Here is a 14,811-nt window from a genome sequence, read left to right as displayed (position 1 = left end):
AGATGCTGCTGCACAGAGACCACTACCTTAGCACAGAAAATGTGAACTTTCATAGGTGGCCAATCAGGACAGAGAATTACAAGCTTCTCTGACTGAGAAACAAAACAAGGTTAAAATTTTCATTACTAGCAGAAATTGGAGTTTTCTTATAATTATATCCAATTGTAGAGAACTCATTTTTTATTTCATATATATTTGCATACCCAACTTTGGTGGACTACTAACTGCACTGGTAATCACTGGGTTTACAAGCTGTAGAACTTGGGGCCAAGCAGTGCACACATTACAGTGCACAAGGACCTGGGTTCAAGCCCCTGGTCCCCACCTGCAGGGGGAAAGCTTCACAAGTGGTGAAGCAGAGCTGCAGGTGTCTCTCTGTCTCTCTACCTCCCCCTCTCCTTTCAATTTCTCTCTGTCTCTATCCAATAATAATAAATAAACAAATATATGTAACAAGCTGTAGAACTAAAGTGATTTCATATTCATGGAAACACAACTTGAAGAAAAAATGAACTGCCTTAATTCTAACCACAAATACAATATAATTAATTAATTCTATATAATATAATTAATTAATTCTAACCACAAATACAATATAATTCAAGAACTTGTGCTTACTTTTTTTTTTAAATTTGTAGCCAAAAACTTTTAGACAGGTGAGAAAAACAAATCCTCTTTTGCAACCAGAGCTCACTGTTCATGAGTTTTGATACTCTAAGAAGGATCATACCTAAAACAGATCAAAGTGGTGGGGTTTATTGGCAAGCTAAATTTGCCTCCAGACTGTAGAAATGACAAATGAAAAGCACTTAGGAAATCTTAGCTATATTGTAATGATTTGCATTCTGACTGGAATGTCAATATAAAACAGATGACTTTTTTTTTTAAGATTAGGAGAAAAAAAAACTTGGCTTCATAACAATTAGAAAAAACTTTGAGGCAAACAAGTATCCATAGAAGTTAATGATATCATGGTTTGATGTTTCTTTAGTAGGCTGCTATATCACCTGTGTGTCAATCACCTGACTATCAGTGAAAATGCAGACCAAAGGCCTACCCCATACCCTCAAGTCAGTAACAGATGGAATTATGCTGCTTCCCAAGTCACTGGGCATGGCTGATATAACATTCCTATCTTCACAAAATCAATTAGATAGGATAAAATTGATTTGTGGACATGAAATGTATAAAATGAGATCTGCTTAACAATTTATATCATTAACCCCTTTTCCTTGGTTGCTAAATGAGAATATGTGCCACATCTCTGTAGCTATTTTGAAGTACACATCAGCATGAGGAATATTATCTGTCCAGAGGGCAAGCCCTACTTGATCAAAATGTCATGCTCTATAGAGAGACACTTTAATACAAAAGCAGTGAGTAGGCTATTCATATTCTAACAAAAATCAAAGGGAAATGAAAATGATTTGGAAACGACAACAGTTTAATGAATTGATTTTACTCACTGTCACTTGTCCTGTCTGTAAACTAAAAACTCAGCAATTTCCACTATATTCTTTTACTTGAAAGTAAAACAAATTCACAAAATGAAAGCATGCATAATCTAATGTTAAAAACTGGTGACTTAAAGAAATCACCTGTTTATTTTTTTCCAACAAAGAGAAAGAAAAAAAACAGTTCAATAATTCAGTGTTTGGATCATTGGCAGATACTGTTTAATAAGTGTTCTTGGCTGTGAACTCTGTGGTATGTGTTTATGCCTATGAACTTTTCATTGTTCAAATAAAATGGAGAAACCTCAAATTTTCAACTACAAGTTAAAAGCAAGATGGCCAATCACAATATACATAAAAAATTCTGGAAAATATCCACATCTTTAAAAGAATGAAAACATTTTCTTTGTTACTTTTAATTATTAGTTTCTGGCTTGAGAAGTGAACTTTTGCTGTAATGAAAGAATTGTAGATTTTACAAGTGGAAACCAACAGACCACAGTCTAATATATATATTTTCTCTCCCAGTTTTTCTCTCCTAAAAATCTTTCCATGATTTTTGCTATGGTTCAGAAAAGAAAATGATTTCAAGTATTCAATTCCTATCAAAAATTGATATCAAAAATAATAAAGGACCCAATTTCTTTATAATTCCGTGTTTTAAAAAATAACTTAAGCAAGAGGTCCGGCTCTTTACTTTTAAAAATACCACAGCTAACTAGAGTTTCTTAAGACAACGTGGAGCAGAATCAGTGTTTAGCACCTCGATCATTGATCTTAATGTTGGGAACATCTCTGATACTGATGGAAGAGTCTTATAAGAAGGCGAAATACTGAAAAAGAAAAACACACAGAAAGGGTATGAAAATTAATACAATGCTACAAAAAAGGGCAACGTTTATATTTATTCCTATTGTGACAATCAATTTACCAACCTTCCATTTGTGTGATGTCAGGTAATATTACAAAGGCAGAAATATTGAGAACAGATCCTTCTATAACTATAGACTAGGAGATCAGAAGGCTCACATTTATATGCCTCTGAAAGCTCATAGTCTCTGGGAAAGAAAAATTTTGATTTTTACAGTAACAATTACAAATGACCTGTTAGGTTTAGGATAGTTTTGGAATCAGAATACATAAGTTTCAGGTCCAATCTCACTCCTTGTTAGTTTTTAGCTTTAGTCATCTCTCTCTCTCCCCCCCCCCCTCTGTCTCTGGGGTTATCATGCTGGGGCTCAGTGCTGGCACTATGAATCCACTGCTCCTGGTGGCCATTTTTTTTTTCCATTTCAGCAGATAGGACAGAGAGAGGAGTGGGAGATAGAAAGGGAGAAAGACACCTGCAAACCTGTTTCAGTGCTTGTGAAGCAAGCCCCCTGCAGGTAGTGACCCAGAGGCTCAAACTGGGATCCTTACAGCAGGGGTACTATGTGCTTTTAACCCGGTAAACCACCACCTAACCCCCACTTTAGTTATTTCTCTAAGCACCAATTCCCCTATCTATACCTAAGATAGTATTCTTACCCACTAAGTAACCATGGGACAAATAATATATACAAAGGTACACTGTGAGACTTTAATGACAATGTAAGGTAGTACAATTTTATTTTTTCTCCTACAGGGATATCTTTGCACTACAAACCCAATGCTCCTGTGGTCATTTTTTTGCTTTCTCTTTTTTGGGTAGGACAAAGAGAAATTGAGAGGGAGGGGAAGATAGAAAGGGAGAGTGAAAGACACCTGCAAATGTGCTTCACCACTTGTGAAGTGACACCCTTGCAGGTGGGAAGCCAGGGTCTCGAACTGGGATCCTTGCATGATTCCTTACACTTCATACTGGTGTGCCACCACCCAGCCCCCAAGGGGCTATGAAAATCAAACCCTACCCCCCTTATTATGGGATTAATGTTTTACATTCGACAGTAAATACAATAGTTTGTACATGTATAACATTTCTCAGTTTTCCACATAACAATACATAACCCCCAATAAGTCTTCTGTATCCTTTTCCAGGACCTGTATTCTCCCCACTCATCCACCTATACCAGAGTTTTTTACTTTGGTGCAGTAGTATCATTTTTTAAGGGTTAACACTAAAAAAGAAAAAAAAAAAAAAGAAACAGAAGTGAGATACTGGCTTTATGGGAAAATTGCTAAAATCTGTGCAAACTAGTAAACCAGAAATAAGAATATACTGAGACAAGGTATAACTGTCTTAGAATTATTCATTATAAACTATAATACAAGTTAAAACAAAAGTTCCCTAACAGATGTGAATTTCTCTGTTTTAAATAAGCACAAATAAACTCAGTAACTTTCACAGAATTGTGGCTATGGCAAAAATATGTCAAAAGGTAAAATTAGAGGTGGCTATGATTCAAAAACATGATGATGGAACAAAAGATAAATATGGTCAAATAGAGCAATTTGTTTATTATTTATTGAACATCTTTTGAGTTGAACTTATTTCAACTTATACACTCCTATGTTGTTCTTCCGGAAATAAGAACCAGCAAAGTTTGGACTCTTGGAATTCCCACAGGAAATCATCAGGGGTCATTCCTAGCGAGTATTTACTGACTCATACATATTCTTCACCGAAGTTACAATAAGTACCACTTTCTCAAAATCTACATTGTGGTAAAAATGTGGTTGAATGAACAAATGCTGCCACAATTCAAAATAAAGTCTGTAATACGTTTCACTCAGTTAAACTAACACTTAAGAACAAGCAAAAAATTAGTAAAAGTCCCAAAATATGGAAACTCAACAGTACACTACTTAACTGGGTCAAAGAGGAAATTAAGGGAGAAATTAAATGTTCCTAGAATCAAATGAAAATTAAAACATAAGCTATCAAAATATTTGGGACATAGCTAAGAGGGACATTCAGACTTATAGAGGCACACACTAGGAAATAAAAAACTCAAACAAACAACTTGGTTACACACACCACTTAGAAGAAGAACAAAGGAACCCTAAAGTATGCTAAAGTAATGAAATAATTAAAACCAGGGCAGAAATAACATAAAAAATAAAAAGAACATACAAACGATAGGAGCCAGAGGACAAGATGTCTCTGAACTCCAGCTCCATTAGCACCCAGAGAGAGAGGAAAAGGAGAGGGATTTGGATGTAGTAACGGTGTCATGAGTGGCTTGAGAGGACTGTACCTAGAAGAAAAAGGGGAGAAATTATATACAAATGTAGATAGTTGTAGAGATGATGGTTGACCTATGTCTGCAACCTTAGGAAACTGGTGGCTTGCAATGGGGAGACTAGGGATTCAGTACTCTGGTGGTAGGAATGGTATGGGAGTATGCCTAAGTGTTGCTTCTTTGAAAGGGTAAACAAATTGACAAACCCTTGGACACTGAAGCTCTTAGATTCACTGGAAAAAGAAAAGACTCAAGTAAATAGAACTGTAAATTAAAGAGGAGATATCACAATAGACATCACAGAAATCCAAAGTATCATGAAAGGCTCTCATGGAAGAAATGGAAAAGTTCCTAGAAACATACAATCTTCCTAAAGTGAACTAAGAGGAACTAGAAAGCATAAATAGTCCAATCACAGTCATAGAAATTGAAACAGTTGTCAAGAACACTCCCAACAAAAGTTAAGGACCAGATGGTTTTACAAACCAATTTTACAAAACCTTCAAGGAAGAGTTAATACCTATACTTCTTAAAAGTCAACATCACCCTGATATCAAAAGCAGACAGAAACACACACACACACACACACACACAGAAAAATATCACTGATGAATATGTTAGAATAATGAACAAAATTCTAGCCAACTGAAGTATATTAAAATGATTGTATATCACAACCTGGATTTATCCCAGGAAGCAAGGCTGGTTCAATATATATATATATATAAGTCAATCAATGTGAGCCACTATACCAATAAAGAAAAATATAAAACCACATTACTATCTTAGTAGATACAGAGAAAGCCTTTGACAAAACCCAACATTCTTTCATGATCAAAACATTACAAAAAATGGGAATCGATGGAAAATTTCTTAATCTAGTGGAATCCATATACAACAAACCTATAGCCAACATTATATTCAATTGCTCGATATAATTATACTCAATGGTAAGAAAATGCAAGCATTCCCACTTAGATCATGTACTAGACAGGGTTGTCCACTGTCACTGTTACTATTCAACATAGTGTTGGAAGTTCTTGCCATAGCAACTAGGTAAGAGAAAGGAATTAAAGTGATACAGATAGGAAGAGAAGAAGTCAAGCCACTATTTGCAGATGATCTGATAGTATACAAAGAAAGACCTAAAGAATTCAGCCAAAAGCTCCTGGGAATTATCAAGCAATGCAGTAAAGTGTAAGGCTACAAAATTAATATACAAAAGTTGGTGGCATTCCTCTATGCAAACACTAAGTCAGAAGAAGAAATTCATAAATCAGTCCTATTTACTATAGCAGCAAAAACAATAAAATATGTAGATGTAAACCTAACAGTCAATGAAATGAAATAAAAGTATGCTAAAAATTATGAGTCACCATTCAAGGAAATAGGAATTTACACCTCTATCGAGTAGAAATATTGAACAAAGGATAAAGTAGTCAAGAAAAATGATTATCTCATTACATAAAGATACTTGTAACTTTTCATTTATATACTCATTAACTTATTCTTAACATTTATTTATTTATTTAATTTATTTATTTGCCTCCAGGGTTATCACTGGGATTCAGCTCCTGCACTATGAATCCACTGCACCTGGAGGCTATTTTTTCCCTTTTTGTTGGCCTTGTTGTTTATCACTGTGGTTATCATTGTTGTTACTGCTGTCGTTGTTGTTGGATAGGACAGACAGAAATGAAGAAGATGGGAAGACAGGGGGAAAGACAGACATCTGCAGACTGCTTCACCACCTGTGAAGCGACCCCCCTGCAGGGGGGAGCCAGGGGCTTAAACCAGGATCTTTATTCTGGTCCTTGTGCTTTGCACCATGTGCGCTTAACCCACTGCACCACTGTCCAGCCCCCATTCTCAACTTCTTAATAATTTTAAAACAATTTATTTATTTTTAAATCCTTTTAAAAATATTTATTTATTTATTCCCTTTTGTTGCCTTTGTTGTTTTTTGTTGTAGTTATTATTGATGTCATTGTTGTTAGGTAGGACAGAGAGAAATGGAGAGAAGAGGGGAAGACAGGGAGGGGAGAGAAAGAGAGACACCTGCAGACCTGCTTCACCGCCTGTGAAGTGACTCCCCTGCAGGTGGGGAGCTGGAGGCTCGAACCAGGATCCTTCTGCCTGTCTTGCTCTTTGCACCACCTGCGCTTAACCCACTGAGCTACCGCCCGACTCCCGAATTTATTTATTATTAATAAGAGAAAGAATCAGAACGTCACTCTGGCATATTCCATGATGGGGACTGAACTCTGGACCTCATGTCTGTGAGTCCAATGCTTTATCTACTGCACCACCTTCCAGGCTATCTCATTATCTGCTTTCATCTATATACACTTATAAGGAGTATTACACAGCAATAAAGTATCTTAACCTTAAGATAGGTAATAATTTATAAGTGAATAAATTCCAGTCTCATATAGCTCAAAAGTTAATTTTAGTTCCTTTATCATTATCAGTATTAGCCCTTTTTTTGACTCTCACCTTTTCAAGTTCATCCAGCTTTTAGCTATTTTGCTAAAGGCTTCTGATCCAGGTGCCGTCATAGCTTCAAAGTCCACTAACTGAAAAAGAAAAACATATTAAATTAAAAATGGAGAATTAAGGCTCACTTTGAAATCTATTTAATTCATGTGTCTTCATATGAAAAATTCACAAATTGGAATTTACACTAACAACCACTTTCCTTCCCATTTCCAGAATACCTTTCCTTTTGGAATTTTCCCTGCTACTTCTTTTCCACTTGCCATCAGTGCTCCGACAATCACTGAGTAAGCTATTACACTATTTAAATAAAGAACAATAATCAGTTCAAGTATACAAAAAGTTGTGTTAAAATGCATCACAGGGCAGGGGAAATAACATAATGGCTATGCAAAGAGACTTTTATACTTTTATACATGGGATGTCCAGGTACAAGGTTCATCCCCCAGCATCACCATAAACTAGAGCTGACTACAAAACAAAACAAAACTGCACAACTGACTTTTCCATAATGAAAGATAAAGTTCTAATTTAAGTTATTCTTTAGATATTAAACATAAAAATATTTTGCTTTTATAATCACTTGCCTAGGAGATGGCGTAACAGGTAGAGTGCTTGATTAACCCTTGAGGTCTTGAGTTCTCAGTCCCTAGTATCATATATGCCAGAATGATGCTCTGGTTCTAGTTCCCTTTCTGATACATAAATACATAAATAAATAAATAAACAAACCTTAGGTTAAAAGATATAGCTCACTAGGTAGGGGATTGCTTTGCCAGCACACAGTTTAATTTCCAACCCCTAGTACCAAACAGGAGGTGGTATAGAACTAGAGGAAGCTCCAGTGCTGTAGTCTCCCTTGTATCAATACCTGGTGAAGTTAAAAATGTGTGGGGGTGGAGAATACAGGTCCAAAAAGGATGACAGAGGACCTAGTAGGGGTTGTATATGGAAAACTGAGAAATGTTATGCATGTACAAACTATTGTATTTACTGTCAAATGCAAAACATTAATTCCCCAATAAAGAAATTTAAAAAAACTGATGGCTAGTCTATGTCTGCCCCACCATTTCCCAGATATCTCTTCTTTTTATAATTCCTTGTTAATGTACCCATTATACATTTTGCTGATGTAAGCATTTTTTGGTATTCCTTTTGATGTATCCTGTTACTAACTAATAAAAGGCAAAAGACTTCCATGATTGGGATGACATTTCTTTCTTTCTTCCTTCCTTTCTTTCCTTTTTTTTTTTTGTAACGATAGTCCTTTAATTTATCCAAACATTACACATTCATGAAGTCATTTATTTCAGGGAAAATCTAAGCTTATATTACATTTAAATATATATATATATTAATATTTATTATTTCCTCTTTGTTGCCCTTGTTTTTAATTGTTGTTGTAGTTATTATTGTTGTTGTTATTGATGTCATTGTTGGATAGGACAGAGAGAAATAGAGAGAGGAGGGGTAGAAAGAGAGGGGGAGAGAAAGACACCTGCAGACCTGCTTCACCGCTTGTGAAGCAAACCCCCTGCAGGTGGGGAGCCAGAGGTTCGAACCGGGATCGTCACGCCAGTCCTTCCACTTTGCGCCACATGTGCTTAACCCACTGACTGCGCTACCGCCCAGCTCCCAACATTTAAAAATATATTACAGTACTTAAGAAGGCAGAGCAAACCTAATTGTTATAAACACCAGCACTGTTATAAAAATTGTTATAAACACCAGCACCTCCTTTTCATTATCTGTCAGTGAAGAGGGCAGATCAGTTCTGTGTGTCTGAAGAGCCTGATGACATTTCTTTTGTCTTTCTAAAGGCAATAAGGCTGTTTGCCACACCATCTTTGTTAAGAATAAACTGAAGTCTTTCAGCATTTATTTGATTGAGTTGGATTAAGTTATTCTGCATCAAAACTGAAGTCATAGAAAATCACAGGCACTAATACTACCCAATGGCTTCTCTCATATGTGGAATATACAGGATTGAAATAAACTTGGGAGACAAGTTGGTGGGTGCACCCAGTTTAGTGCTCACATTACCATGTATAAGGACCTGGGTTGGATGAGGGGGTTGTGGGGGGTGAAGCAAGTAAACAACCTACCCCTCCCCTCTCAATTTCTCAAAACAAAATAGGAAAAAATGGCTATTGGAAGAGGTAGATTTGTAGTGCTATGTTGTGACACGGCATAACTGTTGGAATGTAATTGGCTGGAGCTAACATCAGGTTGATGGACTGATGAAAACCAAAGTTATTTAACTTGCAGGTAGCCAGAAGTCTGGCCCTTCTTGGCCCGAGCATGCTCTGTGACTGGATGCTTGAGCAGTGGGCGGTTACTGCAGAAAGCTGGCCTGGGGTCAGGGAAGAGAGAGATATTTGTCCCTGCCATGGCTGCTTCTCTGATGGCTTGCACACACATGAATTTAAATCTTGGTAATTAACCTTTCTCATGGGTCTGGTCTATTCTTAGTCACCTTTTCCTGGCCTCTTTCTCTTATTCTCACAGATCCCTGCTCAGCTTCCAAAGACACATGATTGTTGCTGAGGACTTATTCTGATGCAGTCTCCGCCCCCAGGTTTTTCTATGCCCCGCTAAATCCTAGAGTGCCCCTTTCAACCAATCCTGGCTCCGCCCCCAGGTTTTTCTATGCCCCGCTAAATCCTAGAGTGCCCCCTTTCAACCAATCCTGGCCCTACACGTCACCCCTGGTTGTCGCCCAATAAAAAGCCCCCTCACCCCTCCCCTCGCTCTCTCTGGGCTCTCGGCTCTCCCACTCTGAGGTCTCGCTCCCTGCTCTCCCCCCATGGTCGGCCATTGCCGGCTGGCTCCACGTGGTCTGAACCAAACCTCCCCCCCCATCCTATTATAAAGATTTGTGTACCCCTTTGCTCTGGACGTCCGCTCTCTTCTCCGCGGTGCAGCCCGACACCAGACCGCCGCAACAACATCTGGCGCCCATCGTGTTCCGTACCCACACCATGCCCGGCCTGAGGTCTCCGAAACCGCCCAGACAGAGGTAAGTGGCATCCGCCCACTTCTGTGGCCCCGCGTTTCCCTCCACCATGGGATTTTTTCCGTTTTATGAGGAGGTGTCCCAGACATTCTATCCTTCTCTCCTGGGACAGGCTTTCGATCTCAGAGACGCTTTAATTTTTGCTACACCATGGGTTCTCATGGCTATATTTACTATTTTCAGGATATGTACAAGGCCTCCCGCCAAAAGGTTAAGTGACCTTGAGGCTGAGATACAGGAGTTAAAGGATATTTGCTTAGGACTTAAACACCCTAAGCAATCTGCAGTCAGCCCCCAAACCGCTGCCCCTGAAGACACGTGTTTGGCCGCTCCTTTGACCCCTCCCCCAGCTGTCCACACAGACATGTGTTCAGTTCCTTCTGCTTCTCTGGCCCCGCCCCCTGCTTCCCCTGAGGCTTCCAGTTCTCTAGCCCCTCCCCCTGCCGCCGCAGTTTCAGCTCCGCCTGCAGCTTCCGTTTTCCGGACCCCGCCCCTGGCCCCTGCTGCCGCGGTTTCAGCTCTGCCTGAGGCTTCCTCGTCCCTGACCCCGCCCCCTGCTGATACGTCACCATTAAGGGACCTAGTGACTGAGATACGAGAGCTAAAGGATATTTTTTCAGCATTTAAGGATTTTAAACCATGTGCAGTCCACCCCGGGAGCTCCGTCCCCGTAGATATGCGTTTAGTCTCCCCTGCAGCCACTACAGCAGTTCCTACTGAACTTTCCACTTCTGTAGCTCCCTCTCCCGCGCCATCGGACCAAATCCACACATTCCCGGTAAACTTGGCCCCTTCTAAACAAAACCCTCAACCGTGGCAGCCATATTCCTCTAAGGAACTTGGAACGCTCAGACAAGCAGTCAGGGAGGACGGGATGCACTCTCCATGGACCAAGTCCGTCTTGAGAAGCTTTTACCAGCATTTAAATACACCACAAGACTGGAAAGACTGGCTCGTGCTGCACTCCCAGACCCACTCTATCTTCAGTGGCAGGCATGTTTCCGCGATGAGTGCTCTAGGCAATCGCAGGAAAATAGTAACAAACAGGTAGAATGGAATTTTGATGCTTTGTTTGGAGCAGGAGCTTATGAATCTGGAGCTCAGCAGGCAGAAGCCAGGTTTCCAACTGGTTATTTTGAACACAAGCATGGGAAAGGGTGACCACACCTGATGTAGATCCATCAGCTCCCATTAACTCTTTTCACCAAGGCTCTGATGAGTCATTGGCGAGCTTCATCTCAAGGGTGAATAGAAGCTTAGAGAGAAAGGTTTATAATCCTGACGTCCGCAAACTACTCCTGTGCTCTATTGTCTGGGAAGGCATGACACCACAATTCCGTCAGGTATGCCTTAATCTTAAACACCTACACCCAGATAATTGGATTCTAGCGACACAGGAACTTACATCAGGCAATTATGGGACACCCGCTACGACGCAGGTCTATGCAGTTGCCCCACGTAAGCAAAACGGGGCCTGCTTTCAGTGCGGTCGCCAAGGACACTGGCGTAACCAATGTCCTGATAAGTTGCGACCACGCCTCCAGTCAGGGAAACCATGCCTCCAGCCAGAGCAACCCCGCTTTTAGTCAGGGAGCCAGAGACCACGTACTGTTTGTCCAAAATGTCATAAGGGGTTTCATTGGAAGAGAGATTGTCGGTCCCAATTTCATAAAGATGGTTCGCCCCTGAATGGTACAAATTCGGGGCCTGAGATTTTGTGGACCACTCCTGTTTTAGAACAAGGTCACCCTTCTATGACAGTAAAGATTGGCAATATTCCTTTTAAATTTCTGATTGACACGGGGGCAGCAAAGATGATCTTAAGGCAAGAAGAGGTTCCCCAAGATTGGGAACTCATCCCTGGACCCAGTTTACATGGAATAGGAGGGATGACGAGAGCATTTTGCACACGAGACTCACGTATGTGGGAAGACCCAGAAGGTTCTACCGGACACTTCCGCCCTTTGGTAGCTAATATTAGCACCAACTTACTGGGCAGGGATCTTCTGGAATGTCTTGATGTTAGGATATCCACAGACGCCTCTGCAGAGCGTAAAACTCATTCCCGCGATACCAGGTCTATTCAGCACCCCCAATACTAAATGCCACTGTTCGTAGCCAAACACCCCGCTTAAGCTGGCTTTCTAATGAGCCTGTCTGGGTGGAACAGTGGCCTTTACCTAGGGATAAGCTAAAAATTTTGAAAGAGCTCGTCCGAGAGCAGTTGTCCTTGGGACACATTCGTCATTCTCGAAGCCCATGGAATACTCCTGTCTTTGTGATTAACAAGCGCTCAGGAAAATGGCGCCTCCTTCAAGATCTCCGTGCAGTAAATAAAACCATGCAGGTCTGGGGCTACCCCCAAAGGGGTTTGCCTCTTGCTTCTGCAATTCCCATGGGAATTCCAATCATAGCTATTGATATACAAGATTGTTTTTTCTCTATCCCCTTGAATCCGCGAAATTGTAAACGTTTTGCCTTCTCTGTTCCATCTATTAATAATGCCAGCCCCGCTGATAGATTTGAATGGGTGGTGCTGCCCCAGGGTATGGCCAATAGTCCTACAATTTGTCAGGAGGCTGTTAAATCTGCCCTTGTCCCATATATTCATAAGGGCCTTAATATTTTTCATTATACAGATGATATTTTAATATGGGGAAAATCAGATACAGATCTCTATGCCTTACGTGATTTTCTCATTCCTGCATTAAAGAAAAGCGGCCTTAATGTAGCCCCTGAGAAGATACAGCTAATCCCTCCAATACCCTTCCTAGGTTCAGAGATTTCTCTAACACAAATTTGTCCCTTAAAACCTAATGTTACCTTCCCTTCTAACCTTACTCTTGCTTCTTTACAAAGTTTTCTAGGAAATTTAAATTGGCTTAGGCAGTATCTCTATCTGCCCACAAGCTGCCTCCAACCACTGTTTGACCTGTTGAAAGGAAACAAACAGCCCTCTTCAAAACGTAAGTTAACTCCTGAGGCCTCCTTGGCACTGGAAAGGGTTAACCAGGCCCTCCAGGACATGCACCTTGTTCGATTCTCCCCCTCCTCTCCGGTAAACCTTCTAATCTTCAACTCCACCCCCACAGTAGTAGGGGCACTGTGGCAAGACCATGGGGTTCTCGAATGGCTTCACACGCCAGTAGGAGGAGCTCCAAGACTCCTCACTGAGATAGATGCGTTAGCATTCATGGTTTGCCAAGGGAGAAATAGGACTGTGCAGGTCTTAGGGAAAGAACCGGATTTAATCATTCTGCCCTTTTCTCTCACAGATACAGAGTGGCTTATACGCCATCATTCCCGCTTTGCCATAAGTTTCGTGGGGTTTCCAGGACAAATAGATAACCATTTTCCTTCTAATAAATTGATAGCTTCTTTACCTCTTCTGCCTCTACTAGCACCTAAACTTTTCTCTCGGGATCCCATTCCCTCTGCTCCTACAATCTTTACTGATGGTGAAAAAAGGGGAGCTGCTGCCCTTATATATTACCCAGACAAACAATCTCCTAAACCTCTCTTTACTGAGCTTCCTGATAATTCCCCTCAGTACAAAGAACTTTATGCTGTTTTTCTTGCACTAAAAGTTGTACCAGAATCCTTCAACCTTTTTTCTGACAGTGTGTATACTGTTAACTTACTTCCATGGTTTGCTCGTTCGAATGTGAAAATTGATGACAACCCACTTTCCCCTCTCTTGATTCAAATCGCCTCTATGCTCTGTTCTCGAACCCAACCACTGTATATTCAACACCTTCGTTCCCACAGCCCTCTTCCTGGTTCCCTGTCCGAAGGGAATGCCGCAGTTGACCGCCTTGCCTCCACAGGAACTTTCCCAGTCTCTGTCTCTGATCCTGCTAATTTTCACTCTCTAACCCATGTTAATCTTAAAGGCCTTCAAGCTCGATACCCTGATGTTCCTGTACCACAGTTAAAACATATCCTCGCTACATGCTCTTCTTGTGCAAGTCTCATAAAGACACCTGCTATCCAGACCCTTGGGGTTAACCCCCGAGGTTTAAAAGCTAATGCTATTTGGCAAATTGATGTCACCCACATACCAAACTTTGGCAAACAAAAATATGTGTTTGTCTCAATTGATACCTTTTCTAAATTTATGTGGGCTACAGCTCAGACAGGAGAAAGTGCTAAAAAGCTTTTAAGCCATATGCTCTCTTGTTTTGCCGTTATGGGGGTCCCATTATTTTTGAAAACAGACAATGCACCTATGTTTACAAGCAAACAATTTAAAGATTTTTGTTCCCTCTGGAATATTACTCATACCACGGGCATTCCCTACAATCCACAGGGACAAGGCATTGTCGAGAGGGCCCATCAAACTCTGAAGGCTCAACTAAATAAAGATAAAGGAGGAACATATCCCCCCAATATCCAGCTAGCAAAAGCCTTAACTACGTTAAATCTCTTTAATATTTACAATAACTCAGCCTTACCCCCTATTATTCTTCACTGGCAAACACCATCTACCCTCCCATCTATTAAGGTCAAATGGAGAGACCCACTCGATAAAGTTTGGAAAGGGCCTGACCCATTATTGACCATGGGAAGGGGTTTCGCATGCATTTTCCCTCAAAGTTTCTCTAAACCTGTCTGGGTTCCTGCCCGCCATGTCCGACAATACCCGCAGGATGGCGCTGTTATTCCTGAAGAACAAGAAATAACA

At 40.5% G+C, this 14,811-nt stretch overlaps 1 protein-coding gene and 1 non-coding gene across 11 annotated transcripts in view; one reads left to right on the top strand and one right to left on the bottom strand.

The window, feature by feature from the left end:
- The first annotated feature begins 613 nt into the window (after window positions 1–613).
- Window positions 614–729, top strand: LOC132539191 (small nucleolar RNA SNORA40). The gene has a single exon (XR_009550485.1). It is a non-coding gene; the product is annotated as a small nucleolar RNA SNORA40 (small nucleolar RNA).
- Window positions 730–1,565: 836 nt separating this feature from the next.
- Window positions 1,566–14,811, bottom strand: part of TTC13 (tetratricopeptide repeat domain 13) — a 202,629-nt gene continuing 189,383 nt past the window's right edge. For 6 of the 10 annotated variants that reach the window (XM_060192005.1, XM_060192006.1, XM_060192009.1 and 3 more), the window contains 4 exons: window positions 7,333–7,411; window positions 7,112–7,191; window positions 4,507–4,630; window positions 1,566–2,287 (listed from right to left, as the gene is read on the bottom strand). In XM_060192005.1, the coding sequence (XP_060047988.1) occupies window positions 2,270–2,287; window positions 4,507–4,630; window positions 7,112–7,191; window positions 7,333–7,411 (301 nt within the window). In that variant the 3' untranslated portion in view covers window positions 1,566–2,269. The remainder of the gene's footprint in view (window positions 2,288–4,506; window positions 4,631–7,111; window positions 7,192–7,332; window positions 7,412–14,811) is intronic. The other 4 variants (XM_060192007.1, XM_060192008.1, XM_060192015.1 and 1 more) reach the window with 1 other exon arrangement.

The sequence above is a fragment of the Erinaceus europaeus genome, chromosome 6 (assembly GCF_950295315.1).
Source record: "Erinaceus europaeus chromosome 6, mEriEur2.1, whole genome shotgun sequence".
Lineage (NCBI taxonomy): Eukaryota > Metazoa > Chordata > Mammalia > Eulipotyphla > Erinaceidae > Erinaceus > Erinaceus europaeus.
Note: the sequence above shows the minus strand (reverse complement) of the source record. Positions and strands in the feature narration are given on the sequence as shown.